At 36.1% G+C, this 22795-nt stretch overlaps 1 protein-coding gene across 4 annotated transcripts in view; it reads right to left on the bottom strand.

The window, feature by feature from the left end:
- The window catches only part of LOC150083681 (extracellular matrix organizing protein FRAS1-like), an 866422-nt gene that overhangs the window by 73412 nt on the left and 770215 nt on the right, over positions 1–22795 (bottom strand). For all 4 annotated transcript variants that reach the window (XR_016547213.1, XM_090378121.1, XM_090378123.1 and 1 more), the window contains 3 exons: positions 20946–21066; positions 19657–19784; positions 13056–13212 (listed from right to left, as the gene is read on the bottom strand). Coding sequence is in view for 3 of the 4 variants with exons in the window: in XM_090378121.1 (XP_090234247.1) it covers positions 13056–13212; positions 19657–19784; positions 20946–21066 (406 nt within the window). In the remaining variant the exon portion in view is untranslated. The remainder of the gene's footprint in view (positions 1–13055; positions 13213–19656; positions 19785–20945; positions 21067–22795) is intronic.

Raw genomic sequence — 22795 nt, 5'->3', positions numbered from 1 at the left:
GTTAAATTTGATTCATAAAGCACACTCAAATTTATTTTAAAATAAAGTGTCCTCTAAAATTTATATAACAAACTTAACTCAATTTATAACACCATATTTGAAAGTCTAATTGAAAATACATCAATTATACAAATTTTATATGATTAATAATTTTTTTAAATGTGGTATATAACTAGTAATTTAATTGAATTTTATATACAAAAATCCATTTGTCATATTTTTGAACAAATAATAAAGTGAACTGTTTGTTATTTGGATAAGCCAACAAACAGCTAACTTTAATATAAAAATATATGTATTATATAAAAATATATGTATTTCATTCAGGGTATTTGAACTATACCCTGGTACTGAGATATAATATTAACAGCCTCCATGATTTTTTTCAAGATACTACTGGCCAATACAAAAACTGAAACTAAACTTTAGTCATTTTAATTCATTAAGAGAATTTTTGGGTCCTAATAACCTTAATATTTCTTACAGATACTTACAATTGGTAATGTATTTTACAAGAGAAATTTAAATTAAAATCAGTAATGTAATGTAATTAGTCAGAAATATTGACCCAGAGAAATAAAAGAAGCCTAGCTTTTTTAAGGCAAAATTTACCAAGCTAAAAATTTAGTGCATTGAGGTAGCTCTTCATTGGTGTGCTTAATTTTCACTGCAGAATGTTAATGACTTCCTATGCTCACATCTTGGTGAACTCTCACTCATTGTTGTTGCTATATCAACAACAATGAGCGAGACTGGTTTTGTGTATAGTCATGATATTTGGAAAGAATTACACATTTGACTTTTCCCAATTTCTATGTATGTTACACAAATATTTTCAAATTCATATAAATTATATTTTTGTTTGATTTCAGATCATTATGGTTATCACTTTAGGTTATGACTTCTCTCTCTAGAATACTTCTGCTACATCTGCAGATACTACCTTGGTCTAAAGTAGATAAAGTACAAAATTTTGGTGAAACTAAATTTTTTGTGCTTGTGAAGCATATTTTGGAATATGTATGGGTCATTATACTGTTTGCATTTGTACCAAGTAGACGTTTTTTCATAGTGCTCCCGGGTCTAAAGTACAGGGAGAGTATGTGATTAGAGAGATTAGATAATTTCTTTTAATTAATTTTTTTAATATATTGTAAAGTTATTTTGATATAATTTTTTTTTCCTGGAACAGTTTGTAATTTTTATATTACAAATATAATATTTTAAAAGTTTCTTTCTGAAATATTTAGTAAATTTAAACAATGGCTGTGACAAGATCTACCTGGAATACTTTGCCAGAGGGTACCATGACTCACACAGAAACAGTCAACGGCGATTTCCTAGTGAATCATGATTTAATCATTTGCAGAACCTGTGTAATGTATTCCAAGGTCGACCTAGTGGATAATCACAGCTTGCCTGGCAGTTCTTTTCTTTGTCACCATTGTACGCAGTGCCAGTGTACCAATCTAAAGTTAAAATTTGGTGCATTGCTAGAAGAATTTGAGTCACTGAACATACGGATGCTTGCCCTCGAGAATAATGTAACTGGGAGCTCATCAGGGACTCAAGACTCTAGCAACCTAGTGATGCACTCCGGATTCGTGCCCCAGAACAGAATAACCAACTGCAAACTGCTCTGGATCAAAAAGACAGTTCTATTAGGAGAGACTCCACTATCAGGGAAATAGGAAATATTTTTTGTAATAAGGATAGGTGGACTAGAACCAGGGTATCTCTGCCAGGAGCAACAATTAATGATGTCACCAACAAATTGTCAGATTTTAAGGGGAGTAAAGAGAATATTATTATTCATGTGGGGACTAATGATATTAAGCACACACGATCTGATTATTTGTTAGACAAATATAGGACCATGCTGAAGAAATGCTGAAAGTTAGGTTAGAATGTTTGTGTCTGCAATTCTGCCCAGGCACGATAGGAGGGATTATATGCTGAAAGCCTTGTGGATTAACTCAAAACTTGGACTCTGCAAGGCTTTTTGGGGGAAATTTTTATCAGCTTGGCCCACACTTGTAGGTAGAAGGAATCTGTTTTGTAGAGATGGGATACATTTAAACAAAGGTGGTGCAAGAGTTTTTGTCAGTTTCATTAAGGTTCACGGAAACTACTAATTTGAGGGGACAAGGGTAATATAGATACACATTTATCTAATGATGTTGGGTAAAGTAATGCTTGCACATACCTCAAGAGTTCTTGTTTGTTACTGCAACAGATCATATTAGCAAGATGTTCTGAGGGCAGAAACGTTTCAAATGAGCGGGTAGCTAATGCCAGGAAAGCAAGCTTAAATAACTTCAAGAGGTGTGTCAGGGTAGATAACTATACAAGAACACTAAGTTTTAATTGTTTATACAGCAATATCAAAAGTGTCATCAATAAAATGAGTGAATTCAAACTGCTGATACAGAGGATACCACCCTCTGTTGTCTCAGTGCCACACAGTGTAGACTTACCAATTTCCAGTTCCTCCATCCTTAGAAGAAACTTCAGAGGAAGAAAGCTCATATGGTGAATAGGTTTTGATTTCAACTAAATGTGCTCAAGTAAATCCCCACATTTCCATAATTAACATGAATAAGATAAGTTACTCAGACTTGGGTTTCACTAAGAGTTTTGTTGGTGAAAAGAGTTGATATTACTGAATTATAAGTGAAAGACATCTACCTATGGAGAAAACATCTCACTTTTGCATTTTTCTATGTAGCTGCTGATTCTTTGAAGTCAACAATAATCACTATCAAGCAAAATGGTGTCCATTCACAAACAGCTCAATCAAAAGTCTGAAGGCAGTTTCGGCTTCATAATGGGAATAAATTTCCAAAAATTCATGGAACTTGCTCTGTTCATATTGAGGAACACCACAAAAATGTGAAGCAATTGTTGTAAATCAACTATGAAAGCTGAAAATGGAAAGTCTGTGGGAGGGAGACTTCAAGATGCTAGGATTCTTTCTTAGGTTAGGGGCAGGTTACACTTAATGAGATCCAATTATTCAATTAAGCTAGGATTAGTGAATCAATCTGCCAAAGCTTGGGATTCAGAGTGATTTTCCTGCATACATACATGCTTAATGCTTAATGTGCGGAAGTTTGCCTTTAACCAGCAGGTGGTTGATTGCTGGAACAAATTTCCATCTGTCGTAGAAGTTGATAGCTTAAATAGATTCAAGGCAGAACTAGACACACATTTAGAGCGAGTGGATGGGTGATATGAGAATCGGTTTTTTTTTTGTTTTTTTTTTTGGCTGATGCTGTATAAGCTTGCTTTCTTGTTCATATGCCTTTACAAATGCTAATGTCTGGCATTTACAGTGTTCTGTATTTCTTCACAGTGTACATATGGCGCAGATGTGGGAAACCACAGGTGGCGCCCGACCCTATTCTCAAAGTCAGGGGTGAAGAATTTCCTTAAAGTTACATTAAACTTGGATTTCGACTTTTTCAGAACAAATTTGAGACATGAGTGAGGAAACAGAGGAAAAATTGCCATTGATAAAGGAAGATGCAAACGAGATAAAGGAAGATGTGATGCACCTATGAAAAGTGTCTTCATCTAATATTTGGTCTGAGGTAATCACAAAAGAGAAGGACATTCAGACTTTATTTTTGACTGAAGTGTCACAGGTCAGGTCTGGGTAGACTTTTGCATAGCAAGATTGATTTCCTTTTCTGTTTGAACTTTATGGTTCATTAATTTATTTTCATTTGAGATCTTTGGTGACAATGTTTAATTAATATAATGTACAGTTATTGCTCACTCAAAACAATTTGAATGCTATGCATTATTGGCAGGCTGCCAGGGGATATCTGGAATAAGATGATAAGATGGGTGAACAAGATGTTGACTGCAGTCTGCTGAGACAACTTGCAATGACCCTTCTTGTCCACCCATAATAGTTTAATCCTTCACACCAATTTTAATTCAAATGATTTGTTGTTCTAAGGTGATTTATACATTTTATTTGGTAAAGGGATGTGTTCGCTTTCTCTAAGTTAGATAAGGATAAATAACAAACAAAAATATTGCATACAAGCTTGAAATTACACGAACAGTAAAAATAACTAATATTATACTCACAATCAGCATATCCAAAAATCATAAAAAAGCAGCAGAGAAATGAAGATAAACAGACCATTTTTAAAAATTCATTAATTTCTTATAACCTTGCATTCCTAGTGTAAAACACTAGGAACTTAGCATACAACGTAATTTATAATTTAACAAAAATTTATCTATAACTTTGTTTAAGCTATAAACCTCATTTGTTCACAAAAAAAAAAAAAAAAAGTTCCAGTCTTTTTTTAATTACTGTGAACTATTTATATTGTTCAATTGTCATTATATAGAATTATTATATAACAATTGTCATTATATACATCACTCAAAGAAAACATGTGAAATATGCCTTCATTGTGCAAAATATGGTGTTCATGCTTAGAATTTTGGTTATTTTCAGGGACAGGCTAACTATTGATTAGGTAATTAAATATTTGATTTAAAAGACTAAGAAAGCATAAAATTACCTGAAACATATTTTCTAGTAATTTTCCATATATGTATATTATTTTTTATGTTCTAATTTAATTCTGCCCTGGGAAAGTTGTTGTTACTATTGCTGAAGTTATTAAAGTTTTCTGTAGTCAGTTAGCATCTCTGTATGACTGCATAACATAACAAAACAACAACTAAGAATTGCACACATTCTTCCATTATATCATTATGTATATGGGAAAACTGCTCTCAATTTACAAGCCATTTCTGAAGAATGCATTTTTCATAAATTGGGAGATCAATGTAAAATACAAAGGAATCAAGATAAATTCCTCCAGATACTCAGTTGTTATTGTTTATACAGCACATTACTGCACTGCTAGAGACTCTATACTACTAATATGGAAAGTTGTACATCGGACAAGCAGTCTGCTTTCTTAAGTTTTCCCTAAAGAAACAAGAGCATTCAATATCCCAGACTTGCAAATTTGCAATCCATTATTGGGAGCTTAATCATCTATTACCCTAATAAGAAAGCTAAGAGAAACTCTCTTCATACAGTTGAGAGAGAGAGAGAGAGAGAGAGAGAGAGAGAGAGAGAGAGAGAGAGAGAGAGAGAGAGAGAGAGAGAGAGAGAGAGAGAGAGAGAGAGAGAGAGAGAAAATGCTATTAATCCTTTCATTGTTGACTGAATTAACCAGCCTCTGGTGAAGGATGCTTCACAAAAAAATATTCAGTTTTTATTCTGTCAAATTGGGAAAAAAAAATATTCTAAAAGTAGAGTGGTTTTCCCAAGTGGCTTAAAAACCTGAAGCCACATATTTGTGAAGAAGCAGTGAATGTGTTAATAAAAACTTCAGTGGAAAAAAATTATCCCATGTGAATCAATTTTTTAAGTTGATTGGGCTCTAAGATACCAAACAACACAAGAAGTCCAATTTTTAGTTTTAGCAATAATTATTTCTCATTTCTTATACTACTATTTATAATAAAAGATTTCTCAGCTACAATATCAAGATACTAATTTTAATCTCAAGTTCCATGTTTTTCTACCAGAACAATTCATTCAAGAACAATTTTTTATGAGATAATAACACAAGTAATTATCTGTAGGCTTTTGTAAGTGAATAACAGAGGTAATAATTTACCAAACAGTTTTTAAGCCAGATTGTAGGTTACTAGTCTTCCAATGATGTCATACTAAAAATTGATGCTGTTCTCTATACTTCTACCTAGTCTTCTACATGATGATGTAAGTATTGTTTGTTTGTTTGTTATTTGGTTTTTAGGAGCATTAGCAACTAAGGCCATATTGCTCCGGGGATATGCGGTGGTCATTCCCTAACCTTTCCACATCCTCCGTATTTGGTGGTCATGGACTCGAACCCCAGTCTAATCAAGAAGTGTGTGCTACGCACTGTCGCTCCTGCCTACCTGGCTACGGAGGCACCTGATGTAAGTATTCAGTTCCAAAGTATACCCATAACCACATTTATACTCATCCTATGTTTCAGATCTAATTTTCTTTTGTCCTTATAACCACACTGAGGAGGAAGAATTTGTGCAACTTGAAATAGAATTGTGGGACTTTTATGAGGATACAAAATCATGATCAGTACTACACATGCAGAATAAATTTGTTTTTTTTTAAAGCAGTGAACAAATTAATAGGAACTGCAATGAAATGTTTGAAAGAAATAGAACTGCTTGTGAAACTCCTGGATTATGGTATGTTTAATCTCACTAGGGTTGCCCATGGGAAGAATGCAATATATGATTCACATAATCCGTCTGTGAATGCTACCTGAGTGTTTCAGGTAGCATTAAAGCAACTTAATGCCATGAGATATCATTGTATCATATCTGTAAACTGGGTGTGTTCTATAGCCTGTTCATCTGTTTACAGAATAAAAAAAGTCCAAGTAAAACTAAGTAAAAATCTACATCTACACCCAACAAATAGCTAGTTTAGCCTGGCTTGAAGCCATAATAAGTCCCTTGTGTCTGACAGGATTCAAATCTAGATCTTTCAAAAATGGGTGGCATTATTATACAATTGAGAATTGACAGAAGTATAAATGAATAAATCTAATATATTAGCATTAGTAGTGGCATATGATACAAGAAAGCAAGCTTATAAGCCAGTTTTTAAGCCAGAAAGTTTAATATTATTAATCTGCTCCTTGAATGTCATACATTCTCATACTCAAGGAGGGGAAATCTTTTTCAATATTGTTGGGCTAAATGTTAGCATTAGCATTAGTAGAGGCATATGATGCAAGAAAGCAAGCTTATGCAGCATCAGCCAAAAAAAAAAAAAAAGAAAAAAAAGAAAACCAATCCCATTTCACCCCTCCGTTCGTTTGGAATACCTGTCCAGCCGAGCCTTAAATTTATTTTGGCTATCAACTTCCACAACAAGGGATGGAAGTCTGTTCCACCAACCAACTACCTGCTGGCTAAAGGCAAATTTCCACACATCTATCCTACAACTGTCTTTCCTCAATTTGAATTTATGCCCTCTCAGGTGATTATTCTGAGCAAGAGGAAGAATCCCATCAGCACTGAGCATGCTCAAACCATTCAAGGCTTTATACACCTCTATCAGATCACCTCGCCGGTGCCTAGTCTCCAGACACTGTAATTTGCAAAACTTAAGCCTTTCTTCATAAGAGCAACCCTTTGTTCCATTCACTAATCTTGTTGCCCTTCTCTGTACTCGTTCCAGCAGCTCTACATTCTTCTTAAAATGAGGCCTCCAGACCTGTATACAGTACTCAAGGTGTGGCCTGACCATTGCCTTATATAAGGAAATAATCACCTCCTTATCCCTGCTAGAAAAATTCCTGTATATCATTGACAAGACACCATGGGCTACTCTTGCAGCCCGTCTGCACTGCTCAGAAAACTTCATATCTGCCTGCACAATTACCCCAGGTCCGTTTCATTCTCTACCACTGTCAGTGTAGTACGACAGAATTAATACGTTGCTCTGGGGTTGCTGTTTCCCATATGTAGTACTTTACATTTGTCAATGTTAAACTTCATTTGCCACCTCTCAGCCCATCTGCTCAACCTTTCCAGATCCTGTTGCAGCAGCATAGTGCCAGTAGTGTCCTTGACAACCCTGCCAACCTTCGTACCGTCTGCAAACCTGGACATTAAGCTTGATATACCATCATCAATGTCATTTATAAATACAAAAAACAATAATGGACCCAATACTGAACCCTGAGGGACTCCACTAATAACATTAGTCCACGATTAGCATTAGCATTAGCATTAGTAGAGGCATTTGATGCAAGAAAGCAAGCTTATGCAGCATCAGCCAAAAAAAAAAAAACCCACTTCCACTTCACCCCTCTTTTCGTTCAAAATACCTGTCCAGCTGAGCCTTAAACTTATTTAGGCTATCAACCTCCACCACAAGGGATGGCAGTCTGTTCCACCAACTAACCACCCGCTGGCTAAAGGCAAATTTCCGCACGTCTATCCTACATCTGTCTTTCCTCAATTTGAATTTATGCCCTCTCAGGTGATTTTTCTGAGCTAGAGGGAGAATCCCATCAGCATTGAGCATGCTTAAACCATTCAAGGCTTTATACACCTCTATCAGATCACCTCGCTGGTGCCTCGTCTCCAGACACTGTAATTTGCAAAACTTAAGCCTTTCTTCGTAAGAGCACCCCTTTGTTCCATTCACTAATCTTGTTGCCCTTCTCTGTACTCGTTCCAGCAGCTCTACATCCTTCTTGAAATGAGGCCTCCAGACCTGTATACAGTACTCTAGGTGTGGCCTGACCATTGCCTTATACAATGGAATAATCACCTCCTTATCCCTGCTGGAAAAATTCCTGTATATCATTGACAATACTCCATGAGCTACTCTTGCAGCCCATCTGCACTGCTCAGAGAACTTCATATCTGCCTGCACAATCACCCCCAAGTCCCTTTCATTCTCTACCACTGTCAGTGTAGTACCACAGAGTTGATACGTTGCTCTGGGGTTGCTGTTTCCCATGTGTAGTACTTTGCATTTGTCAATGTTAAACTTCATTTGCCACCTCTCAGCCCATCTGCTCAACCTTTCCAGATCCTGTTGCAGCAGCATAGTGTCAGTAGTGTCCTTGACAACCCTGCCAACCTTTGTATCATCTGCAAACTTGGACATTAAGCTTGATATACCATCATCAATATCATTTATAAATACAGAAAACAATAATGGACCCAACACTGAGCCCTGAGGGACTCCACTAATAACATTAGTCCACAATGAGCAGTGTCCATTGATTACCACTCTCTGTCTTCTCCCCCTCAACCACCCCTTTATCCATAGCAGCAATTTGCCTGCAATGTCACACTGCTCCAATTTGTGTAGCAGTCTTCCATGTGCAACAGTATCAAAAGCCTTTCTAAGATCCAAGTATATAATATCAAAGTTATTCCCTGCATCCAGTTCTTTTGTGACTGCATCATAGTATCCAATCAAGTTGGTCAGGCAAGACTTCCCCTTAACAAAACCATGCTGTGTCTGAGCTATAACTGAAGTCTTGTCTAAATGATCCTACAGTGCTTCTTTAACTAGTGCCTCCATTAATTTTCCTGGAACAGAAGTTAAGCTCACAGGTCTATAGTTACTTGTGTCAGCCTTTGATCCTCCTTTGTGAATTGGGGTCACATTTGCACATTTCCAGTCTATGGGTACCTCCCCTGAGTCCAAGGAAGCTCTCATAATTATGGCTAAGGGTTGGCTTACTTCCTTTGCTGCCTCCTTTAATATAACTGGATAGATCCCATCCACCCCAGGTGCCTTTCTTGTGTTTATCTTCAACAGTTTCTCCTCCACTTTACTCCCAGTTATTTCAAGATTCTGTAGCTTACTGTTAGAGTTGAATACACCTCTGGCATTCCCCTTGCTGAATAATTCCTCATGTGTGAATGTCGATGCAAAATATTCATTTAGTTTGTTAGCTACCTGAGCAGGATCATCAACAGTTGACCCATCAATATCAAGTGGACCAATCTGATTCATCCCCTTCCTTCTAGAGTTTACATAAGTAAAGAACTCTTTGCTGTTTTTCTTTGCATCCCTTGCCAAGGATTTCTCGTAATCTGCCTTTGCCTGCCTAACCTCCTTTGTAACTTGGTTGCATATCAACTTGTATCTATCATAGGCTTCTGTGTCATGTGTTAATTTGTAAGTATCCCATGCATTTTTCTTCTCTGCCATATGCCTCATTAGTTCATCTGACATCAATTTTGGCCTAAACGTTGAACAATATTTCTTAGTTGGTATGTAAAGCCTAGTAGCTTCCAAGATACGTTCTTTACCCCTAATGGTAGTTACCTCTTTCAGTAAATCCCACTTCAGCACACTGTGATCACTGCCACCTAGTGGTTCATTTATCTGCAGATTCTTAATGCATGAAGAATCACTGCTGATAATCAAATCAAGAGTATTACTCCCTCTAGTTGCCTCCTGAACATGCTGATGTAGAAAACAATCATCCAATAAATCCACAAAAGCCCTGCTAGTGTGTGAGTAACCAGCCCCCAAATTCCAGTCAATATCTGGGAAATTAAAATCTCCCATTATAAGACTCTCTGATTTACTGGCCCACTCTATTTCCCTGTACAGTTCCTTATTATACTCATCAGAGTCATTAGGCCTATAGCACACTCCTACTCTCAATTTTGATCTCCCAATGCTTATGTCACACCAAACTGACTCAACACAGCACTGTCCAGCGATGTCAACTGGCTTCACTTCCTTGGTTTTTATGTGTTTCTTAACTAATAGCATAACCCCTCCCCCCTTCCTATCCTGTCTATCCTTTCTGTAGACGTTGTACTCCCCAAATTGCAGTTCTGCATCCCTTATATCTGTGTGACACCACGTCTCTGATATCCCAACAATATCTGCCTTTGATGTTTTGAGCAATACCTCAAATTCATCAAATTTATTTACTAAACTCCTAGCATTGGTGTACACGCAAGTATACCTGCACCTGTTTCTATTCTTAGCTACCCTAACACAACCCATGTGTTTATTTGTACCGCAATGGCTCCCAGCAGTCTCTGAAATACCATGCATCTTGTTTTTCAGGCTTCTGCTCATTCTAATAGAAGCAGTGCAAGAATCTCTTTCACCTCTGCCAGTGGCTACTGTCAATCTATTGGTCTTTGTCTCCCCCCAAGCTAGCAGTTTTCCGACCCACCTAACACTGCCTCGATAGCATCAGCAAATATTCTTGCACCCTTTCTATTTAAGTGTATCCCATCCCTGTAGAAGCAATCTCTCCTTTAAACAAGTACAGTCCAGGCTGAAAAAAATTCTACCCCTTGAGCCTTGCACAATCTTTCCAGGGCCGAATTGATCGACAAGGCTCTCATCATATACTCCCTCCTATCGTGTCTGGGCAGAATTGCAGACACTTTCAAATTCAACCCTAATTCTCGGCTTTTGTTCAACAGTGACCTGTACTTGTTAAGTAATTCTGCCGGTCTCCTACTCTTAATATTATTAGTGCCAACGTGTACAACTATATCACCTTTTGTGCCCTTAAAAGATGATATTTGCTCTACAACGTCATCAACCTTTGCCCCTGGCAGACATACCCTGGTCCTGTTCCACCTATCTTTTTTACAAAGCATGTTCCCCGTTTCCCTGACAATAGAGTCACCAACAACTACTAGTTCCTTCGGGACCAGCGCATTCTGCCTTGGGGGTTGTCTCTGTGTCACGCAATGCCCAAGTGCAAGCTCTGGCGTTGATGTGGGCAGCTGAGAGCTTGATGGGCCCCTCAATTTAGTTTCTTCGAGGGCATCCACCCTGTCCTTCAAGCTCTCATATAGGCCCACAAGAACGCCGAGTTGTTGCCTGATATCGATACACTCCTTGCATCGCGCACACACAAAGACATCCCCCTTGGCAGTATCATGTCCCGTACCCGATTGCTCTGCAAACATCAAGCAAACAGTGCATTTTATAAGGCTGTGAGTCAGAGGACAACTGTCCCCCTCAGTTCTGCTCTGAGCCACAGCGCTTCCATTAGCTTGAGCCTTTTGCTTTGCTGCTCTGATCTGAGTCATGATTCTATTAATTTATTAATTAATTATAATTAATTATGTTATGTTATTAATTATGGTAAATATAATTAATTATATTACGTTTGTAATCTAAGTCGTTATATGTATTTATTTAAACGTACAATTTAACTGCTAACGAAGTTCAACTAACACTATCTAGTACGGCATACAACTATCGTATCATGATGAGCAGTGTCCATTGATTACCACTCTCTGTCTTCTCCCCCTCAACCACCCCTTTATCCATAGCAGCAATTTGCCTCCAATGCCACACTGCTCCAATTTGTGCAGCAGTCTTCCATGTGCAACAGTATCAAAAGCCTTTCTAAGATCCAAGTATATAATATCAAAGTTATTCCCTGCATCCAGTTCTTTCGTGACTGCATCATAGTATCCAATCAAATTGGTCAGGCAAGACTTACCCTTAACAAAACCATGCTGTGTCCGAGCTATAACTAAAGTCTTGTCTAGATGATCCTGCAGTGCTTCTTTAACCAGTGCCTCCATTAATTTTCCGGGAACAGAAGTTAAACTCACAGGTCTATAATTACTTGTGTCAGCCTTTGATCCTCCTTTGTGAATTGGGGTGACATTTGCACATCTCCAGTCCATGGGTACCTCCCCTGAGTCCAAGGAAGGGCTCATAATTATGGCTAAGGGTTTGCTTACTTCCTTTGCTGCCTCCTTTAATATAACTGGATAGATCCCATCCACCCCAGGTGCCTTTCTTGTGTTTATCTTCAACAATTTCTCCTCCACTTTACTCTCAGTTATTACAAGATTCTCTAGCTTACTGCCAGAGTTGAATACACTTCTGGCTTTCCCCTCGCTAAATAACTCCTCATGTGTGAATGTCGATGCAAAATATTCATTTAGTTTGTTAGCTACCCGAGCAGGATCATGTTTTCCCTTATAGTGGGTTTCCTATAAGGGCAGACTCTGTCAGACTACAAAATGTTTTAAAATATGAATTTGTTCTTATTTTGATTTTATTGCCCAACTCTAGATTAAAACTATTGCCAAAAATCTAATCATTATTTCAAAAAAAATTTTAAATAAAACCTGTTGTTACTTTTCTCATGTAGTAACATCTCCAGTATCTATTTATATATCACATTATTCAATTTTATCAATTTTTGCTTTTGTAAGCCTAAACTGGATAACTCTGATGTTGATGTGTGATCCCCCCCTTCCAATTTTCAATGCTGCCCTTTAACACAAACTGTGTTTACATTTAGGTGGAAGCACAGATAAGAGATGGCAGCACATACTGGAAAAATTTGAAGGCAATTCATATATTAATGAACACACTGTTTGATATTATTTTTAAAATGTAGATCTACATACATGTTCTCCCAAGCCCTTACATATACAACATCTACAGGTATCACACCTGTAAGGGAAGGGTTAGCAGTATAATATAATACAAAAATCATAAATACATTCCTTACTGTCATTATCTAAAAATCCATAATTTACAATTCCTGGATGTAACTGAGCTGGCACTAAAAGATTTGAACAGACATGTTGTTGTCGGTAAAGGGGCTGAGTCAAGAGATACTGAACATGGTGAAGGGGATAAGTAGAAATCAAGGGTAACATTCCATCCTGTAAAAAAAATTAATAAAGTATGAAAAACAGCAAAACACAGAAACAAACACCCATATCTTTACTTATTCTACAGATAATTCAAACCATTCAAAGCCTTATATGCATCAATCAGATCAGATCAGGTCGCAGGTGATCTGACTGATAGGAGACTATACAACACTGTTCAAAATGTAATGATTATCATTACATTTTGATAATGCTGGAAAATTAATCTGTTTATCATTAGGATAAACAGATTAATTTTTTGCTTAAATCACTCTCACAAATCTATTCCTTACTCCCACATAAATATTTACTCTCATTTCATTTATAATCAATGTATGTAACTCACTTCATTTAAAATATGCTTTCTCAGATATATATTTCCTGTAATTCTATTGGTCTTATGTTTTATTCTTGGATTTTTTTTGCGTGAAAATTATGAATATGCTTTAGTGTTGAAATCTATTTAACTATTGACATCATGGGGCACACACAGATATAGATATAGTGTAACATCTTTATAGAATTAAAGATATTACACTATTATACTAGTGTAATATACTGGAAAACGTTTAACATGAAAAATCGGTTAACGCGAAAAAATATTCTGTTCCCGACAAAATGCTATGTGATTTCATACATTTATTTTCATTTTACATGAAACAAAAAACGCTTAACATGAAAAGGTTTCGCATCTCAGAAGAACAAAAAAATATACGGGCTACCACGTCATCACTAAATTTACTGTTTATGACTTTATGACTCAACTTTCTATTGACTAGGCCGACATCTGATATTAAACAATACTGTATGTAGATAGTACAAGAATGCCGTTTGCCGCACACCACCATTATCATTTTAAACAAATGGGATTACCCATCGGGGGCAAAACATTTTATTTACTGTATAAAGTCGTGAATTTCGTTTGTTCATGCTAAATTTACAGATTTTTAGTAAAAAATCTGTAAATTTAGCATGAGACAATGGAAAAATCAGGGCATAAACAAAGCGCTATTTCGCTTAAAGTTAAAATGGAGTTGCTTAAAGCAGTAGATGTAGGGAATTCTTCAAAAACAGACATTTGTAAAAAGTTCGGAATCGCTAACTCTACGCTGTCAGCAATCATAAAGAAAAGAGACCAACTTACTGCAATGTTTGAGCTGGATAGGAAATGGATGAGAATGGCCAAACATGAAGATTTGGAGGCTGCACTGCTTGTTTGTTTCAAACAAGCTAGGTCTCAGAATGCTCCAATATCGGGACTTCTATTAATGGAAAAAGCGGATGTGTTTGCAATTCAAATGGGGATTGAATTCACTGCGAATCCAGGCTGGTTGGAACGTCTCAAGAAAAGAAACAGTATTGTTTTTAAAAATGTTTGCAGTGAAGCAAATCTAGTTTCACCAAGTATGACATCGGATTGGCTGCAGTCTACACTGCCCACAGTGCTTGAAGAATATAGCATGAAAGATGTCTTTAACGCTGATGAAACGGGGTTGTTCTATCGCTGCTTGCATGATAAAACTTTATTGTTTAAGGGACAGCATTGTTCTGGCAGAAAAAAGTCTAAAGAGATGATAACGGTAATGGTGGCTTGCAACTAAGACGGATCTGAAAAGCTGCCCTTATTTGTTATTGGGAACAGCATACACCTGTGCTGTTTTAAAAATGTAAAAAAAAAAAAAAAAAAATACTGGTTGAGTACATGGCAGACAAGGTGTGGATGACCGCAACAACATTTACTGATTGGCTTTTGAATTTAGATAAGCGCTTTTTATGCAAAAAGTTGCTGTTGTTGTTATTTGGTTTTTAGGAGCATTAACAACTAAAGCAATATTGTTCCGGGGATATACGGTGGTCATTCCCTGACCTCTCCGCATCCTCCGTATTTGGTGGTCATGGGCTCAAACCCCGGTCTAATCAAGAAGCATGTGCTACGCACTGCTCTTGCCCACCTGGCTACAGAGGCACCTGCGAAAAGTTGCCATGATTGTTGATAATTGTCCAGCTCACTCTGAAGTGAAATTAAAAGCTATAAAGCTTATATTTTCGCCTCCAAACACTACGAGCATTTTACAGCCTTGTGATCAAGGCATAATAGAGAATTTAAAATTTTATTACCGAAAACCATTGCTAAGAAAATATTTGGCCACAATTGAAGCAAAAAAAAGATTTCTCTGTCAACTTATTGGATGCATTGCATATGATGCACACTGCTTAGAACCTTGTAACACCAAAGACTATCAAAAATTGTTTTCGTCATGCGGGATTTTCCAAAATTTAATACCTATCAACAGTCTCAAGACAATCAATAAGCTGAACCAACATTCAGTGAAATGTTTGGGTGTGTTTCATCTCTTTTAGAAAGTTCGGTATCTTTGGATGAATTTGTCGCAGTTGATGATATTAATTTGTGTAAGCACTGATTTTAATAGACAGTGATATTTTGGATGTCATATGGCCTATGAAAGTGGATCCCATGGGTGAAGATAGTGATGATAATGTAGAAAACGACATCAATTTGTTAGTTCCTGTTCCTACTAAATCAGAAATTCGAAAATTGATAAAAAGTACGTGCAGATATTTAGCTGTACATATGAATGGTGAATGAACCAAATGATGGACGATTTGTATATAATAAATAACATGGGTAGCAGTAACTCCAGTGTAATGTATCAACTCTGTGGTGCTACACTGACAGTGGTAGAGAATGAAAAGGACCTGGGGGTAATTGGGCAGGAAGATATGAAGTTTTCTGAGAAGTGCAGACGGTCTGCAAAACTCACTCACTTTGGGAATAACAACCCCAAAATAACTTATACACTTGGTGGGGTTGAATTAGTTGTGTAGTTCGATGAGCAGTTCTTATATGGGCAACCAGTTTGGTAAGATCTGCAAAAGGGTACCAATAAGGGAACACTTTGAATACGTGGGCTACGCTTTACAACTAGGCTCATTAGAGGGAACCTAATAAAAGGCTCTTAGAAGGGGTAGTAAAATGAATGAAGGCAAAGTTTCATCATTAAAAGTTTCACACAATCCTTAGTTGGAAGATAAAGAAAGAGTTTGTAGTTGTTAAAGGTAAAGGTGAAGGTTTTAATTTCAGAAAGGTTTAATGTTCTATGTTTTAATGCAGCAAAATGCAAGGATTACACTTCAGGAATAGCAACTACGAATAATTTATATACTTGATGGGCTTGAATCAAAGGCAACAGATGAAGAAAGAAATTTGAGATTTATGATATGGTCAGATACAAAGTTCTAAGAACAATGCAGACAGGAGGCAAGAAAAGCCCATTTATCAAACATTTTCTTGTAGAAACAGGGAAGTCATAATCCAACTGCATTTGGGGATGCTGAAAGAGATCATTGCCCTGCGGGTGCACGATGACCACGAAGGGATGCAGATGGTCTGCAAGGATGGACACGTTACCTGGACTGTTCAGAGATGTGTCTAGATGTACCAGAAGTCTCAACATATGCCAGTTGAACCAGCCCCAGACCATTACCGACCATCCACCTGCCCAAACAGTTCCTTGTTGACATGACGGGTGCATAGCTTTGTGCGGTTTCTGCCAGATATGCACCCTCAGGTCCACTCAAAATAACTGGAAATGGGACTCATCGGACCAAGAGACCCATCTCTAATCATCCAAGGTCCAGTGCGGATGTTCTTTCGCCCAGTTGAGGTGTAGCATCCTGTGTCGTGGTGTTAGCAATGGGACTCTGGTGGGTTGACAGCTCCCATAACCTATTGTGGCTAATGATCGCCTGATGGTCTTGGTGGAGATGGTCTGGTACCTCCCTTGTGGAAGTCAGCAGTGATTTGTGTCATTGTCGCTCTCCAGTTGGCTGAAACAATGCAAGACAGACGTCGACAGCCAAGTTCATCCACCACCTTTCTTCACCCACAGCACTGTCCACGATGAGATGCTACTCAGGAAATGGTGTATTGTGGATACACTCTTGATACTATCGAATGGGAATAGTGCAATTTCTGTACCACCTCCGCGATAGAGTGACCTATGTGTTAGGCACCCACTATCATCCCTCTTTCAAAGTCAGTTAACTCATGACGTTTATCCATACTGACATTGAATTACATCTATGTGAATGCGCAGTGTACCTATATACCTGCCAAGAGATGAGCATCCACTAGTGAGAGGGGTGACAGCGTTGTGTTGTACCAGGTATCCCATGAATTCTGTCCTTTCATTGTATATGGCATAATATGGTCTTAATTGCTGATGTGCCTAAAGCCCTATAACAACAACAATATAAAGCTCTGAGAGGAGAAAGTAAAATGAATGAGGGGGGGAAATTTTCACTGTTATAAGTGATTCCAGTAGGGGCCATAAATTTGTTGTTGCTATTTGGTTTTTAGGAGCATTAGCAACTAAGGCCATATTGCTCCGGGATATGCAGTGGTCATTCCCTGACCTTTCCGCATCCTCCGTATTTGGTGGTGATGGGCTAGAACCCCGGTCTAATCAAGAAGCGTGTGCTACACACTGCTGCTCCTTCCCACCTGGCTATGGAGGCGCCAACCATAAATTTAAATTACTGGGAAAGGGATTTAGACCGGATTGCAGGAAGTTTTCATTTAGTCAGCTATCAATTACTAAAATAAGTTGCTTCCATGGGTAGTTGAGGCTGATAGGTTCGGGAAATTCAAGTCAGTTGAACAGGTACCAATGTGAGTGGGGGGGAGTCAAATAGGCAGTTTATCTTATGTTATTATTTATTAGTTTTATTAATGAATTTATTTATTTAATTATACATTTTTTTTTTGGCTGGTACAGGCAAAAGTCTTGGTCTTTCTTCCACCATATGGCTAATATTAATAATTGATTTCTTAATGTTATAAATAAGTAAATTTTCTGTTTATACTCCGGGACGACCAAACGGTCAGAGGAGGTTACAAGATAGACAGAATACAAGAAACAGAACCGTATTCAGCAGTCACGGGCTTGAACCCCGGTCACTCAAGGCACGTGTACTTATGCACCCGCGCGCTAGGCTACGGCGGCAGTAGCAAAAACAAATTGAAACCGTTGTCAAGTATTCTGCTCATGTATAAAGTCACGTGAAGGGATCAATCCATTGTAAATGGGAGGCGGCATTCATAATAGTCCCAGAAATTAGAAACATTAAACTGCTTTTTTCTTTTTTTGCTTCATTTTATATTTTACAGTGCATGATAGAATAGTTCTCCAATTATTCTGTAAATATAAATTATAAAGAAAAATGAATTAAAATTAGTTTTTGATGTCCAAATTTTAGGGCTGATTTTTTTGTGCTAAATAGCCTTATCATATATATATATCCAATATTTTAAATTTTAGGAATTAAATAAATAAAATAAAACATAAGCCAGTAGTATGGCAAAAACTGTAGAGTGAAAATTAACATAAAAACCCAAAATAAAACAAATGAACGGAAAAAGGAGAGTAAAGGTAAGACATAAACAGTAGCCGAAAAACCCTTATATAATTTCACACTTTAAATCCAATTAATAAAACCGATATAAATTTAAAATAATGCCAATTACATAATAATTTAGCGGTACCCCCCCTGAGAGGTACCAGTTCCGAAAGACGTGAAATATCACCAAAAAGGGTTAAAGGAACTACTAAAAGATAACAAAATCAAAATAGACACCATTATGCCCCATATCGACAGAGGACTACGAGGCCAATAATGGTCATGGAATCGCTGCATTTCAATCGCTATACAAATCATCGCAAAGGCGAAAAGATCGAAGTACCAAACCACCCTTTCCCCTCTGATCGATCCATCAATGCAGAGGATTTGCACAGCGGTGGTCCTTATGCAGCGAAAAATAAATTATAGAACAGACAGCACTCTAAAGCAGAGCTATACCACTGACATAATGTAAGTTGAACCGGCTTATATAGAAGAGAAAAGAAAATAGATGGCGGCACAGGCGCTACTTAATTAGCATATCAACCCATTACTACCATTGAATTATATTTAAATAATGACAAAAGTTAAATTATAATAAATAAATAAATACTGGCTTATGTTTTATTTTATTTATTTAATTCTAAAATTTAAAATATTGGATATATCTTGGCTTCATATGGAGGATTTGCGTGTTGCTGCCTCTAATGAAAGCTCAATATTTATTTATTTATTTATTATATTTTAACTTTTGTCATTATTTAAATACATATATATATATATATATATATATATTTTTTTTTTAAATTCCCGACAAATATTCACTGAAAATCAGTTACAGTTCCATTGAGTGGTGGAGGGAATAGCATCATTCTTATTATAAGGGCAGATTTTGTTCTGGTAATTTACATATTAATACATCATTAACTAAGAAAGAGGAACAAACCTAATTGTAAACAACTTTCAAAAAAAAAAACATTAACACAGAATTTTTATAGCACTACTGATATATTTTTAATTTTCAAATAATTTTACCTGATGTGCAATTTCCACATGAATATGTAGCCTATTTGGATGATGATTATCTGTAGTATTTATATAATGCAAAGTAGCTACAAATGGTTGTGAATTAAGGCCAGTAACTATAGCTGATTGACATATACCTAAAAAAAATAAATAAATAAAATGAAAGATACATTTCTTTTTAAATTCAGCCAATTATACTATGGGTGGGGGACTGAACTGTAATGCCTCTTAGTTCACCTCATTTGCACTGGGTAATGCAGTAAGTTTAACAACATTCTCTGTAGCTACTATTTTATAGTTAGTATATACTCAGTAGCATATCTGTGTGGTTGTTCATTTACAAATTATGTTGTAAATATATTTTAAATGGATGCATCTTTGAACATGCAGTTCAAACACTGCAACTGTGCAGTTATTGAGTTTTGACTACCAAAAGTTCTAGATCTGTCAAACTTTGGATTCACCACTATGATCTGGAAAACAACACACAGTCCAAAGGATTTTGCTATAAAAAAAAAAAAAATCTCCATATCCAACAAAATTCAAAGCCCAAGCATCAACAAGCAAAGTAAGATTGACTCTGCTTTTTGGGACTCTATGGGTGGTATTCACACTGAACGTTAACTGTGGGTTCTTTTTTTCAGTCTGAAATTGACTGTGCGTTCTTTTTTCACACTGAAAAAAGAACCCACAGTCAATTCAGTGAAGTATGCAGAGACATTGGACAAGCTGAAAAAAAAGAAAATGTTGCTTTAATATAATAATATGCAATCGCATTGTAGCTGTGCAACATTAGAAAGGATTGTAATTTGTTTCATATCTTCCCAACAGCCCAGACTGATTTGGCATCAAGTGGCTTTTTTTTGTATTCCCAAAGTTTAAAGAACATCTCTGAGGCAACAGATATGACTCAGATGAAGCAGTTGGGAAGAGATGCTGGGCCTCTTGACCAAGAAAATTTTACTTGTACATCATCCAAATACTTATTAAGCAGTGGTGTATCGAGTTGGGTGAGCATACATAGAAAAATGATATATCAAATTAAAGACAACTTTTTTACATACAAGTAATTTTTTCTTTTTGGTTTATCTCTATTTCTTCAACACATGCAATAAGAGGTATTACTTTTCGGCATTCTTGTATATATAACCAATAAGCACGCACGCACACTATATTAGATAATCTGTAATAAGTTAACTACTAACATTCTATGGCTTGCAATTATGAATGTGTCACATCTTATAACTATGTAAGTAAAACTAAACACTGATACAACATTAAAATTTTTGACAATTTACCATTGGTTCCAATTTTAACTACAGAACTTCTTAAAGGAACTCCAAGATTACCAGCTTGGTCTTTTGGTTGCGCTACACATCGCACTAAGAAATGACGATTGAAGTATATACTTTCTAAAACCTAAATATAAAAACATATTTTTATTATTATTATTATTTTTTTACAGTCTGTGAACACAAATTAAGTTTCTTACATTAAAAACAAAAAAATACATGTGCAATATATTTATTATATGTTCAAATATTTAAGGCTAGTCTAATAAGAGAAATGAAACTCTTTCAGATTATTGTATGTGTATATATATATATATATATATATATATATATATATATATATATATACACTATGTTAAATTAAATAAAATAAAACATAAGCCAGTAGTATGGCAAAAACTGTAGAGCGAAAATTAACATAAAAATAACCCAAATAAACAATCAAACGAAAAGAAAGAATAGATATAAATAGTAGCCCATAAACCCTTGTATAATTTCGAACTTTAAATCCAATTAAAACTATACAAAATTTAGACTAATGCCAATTATTTATTAATTTAGCGGTACCCCCCAGAGGTACCAGTTCCAAAAGACGTGAAATATCACCAAAAGAGGGTTAAAGGAACTACCAAACGATAACAAAATCAAAATAAATTAAAATAAAATAGACTGACCATCATGCCCCATCTCGACAAAGGACCACGAGGCCAATGATGGTCATGGAATTGCTGCATTTCAATCGCTATACAAATCTTCGCCATGGTGAAAAGATCGAGGTACCAATTCACCCTCCCTCCTCCGATCAATCCACCAATGCAGAGGATTTGCACGGCGGTGGTCCTTATGCAGCGAAAAATAAAATATAGAACAGACAGCACTCTAGAGCAGAGCCACACCACTGACATACTGTAAGCTGAATCAGCTTATATAGAAGAAAAAAGGAAAATAGATGGCAGCACAGGCGTTGCTAAATTAGCATATCGACCCATTACTGTTGAATTATATTAAATGTTGACAGAAGTTGAATTATAATAAAATAAATAATTAATAATTAAGCATTCCTTGGAGGCAGCATCTTGCAATTCCTCCATATGAAGCCGAAATATATACTATCATTGAATTATATTAAATAAAGTTAAATTATAATGAAATAAATAAATAAATAAATAATTAATTAAGCATTCATTAGAGGCAGCAACATGCAATTCCTCCATATGAAGCTGAAATACCTCCAATATGTTAAATTAAATAAAATAAAACAGAAGCCAGTAGTATGGCAAAAACTGTAGAGCGAAAATTAACATAAAAATAACCCAAATAAACAATCAAATGAAAAGAAAGAATAGATATAAATAGTAGCCCATAAACCCTTGTATAATTTCGAACTTTAAATCCAATTAAAACTATACAAAATTTAGACTAATGCCAATTATTTATTAATTTAGCGGTACCCCCCAGAGGTACCAGTTCCAAAAGATGTGAAATATCACCAAAAGAGGGTTAAAGGAACTACCAAACGATAACAAAATAAAAATAAATTAAAATAAAATAGACTGACCATCATGCCCCATCACAACAAAGGACCACGAGGCCAATGATGGTCATCGATCTTTTCACCATGGCGACGATTTGTATAGCGATTGAAATGCAGCAATTCCATGACCACTTATGTTTTATTTTATTTAATTTAACATATTGGAGGTATTTCAGCTTCATATGGAGGAATTGCATGTTGCTGCCTCTAATGAATGCTTAATTAATGAATGCTTAATTAATTATTTATTTATTTATTTATTTATTTCATTATAATTTAACTTTATTTAATATAATTCAATGATAGTATATATATATACACA

Source organism: Mastigoproctus giganteus, chromosome 7 (genome assembly GCF_048544385.1).
Source record: "Mastigoproctus giganteus isolate SK-2022 chromosome 7, ASM4854438v1, whole genome shotgun sequence".
Classification (NCBI taxonomy): Eukaryota; Metazoa; Arthropoda; class Arachnida; order Uropygi; family Thelyphonidae; genus Mastigoproctus; species Mastigoproctus giganteus.
The sequence above is the reverse complement of the archived record's forward strand: the minus strand, read 5'-3'. Positions and strand labels throughout refer to the sequence as shown.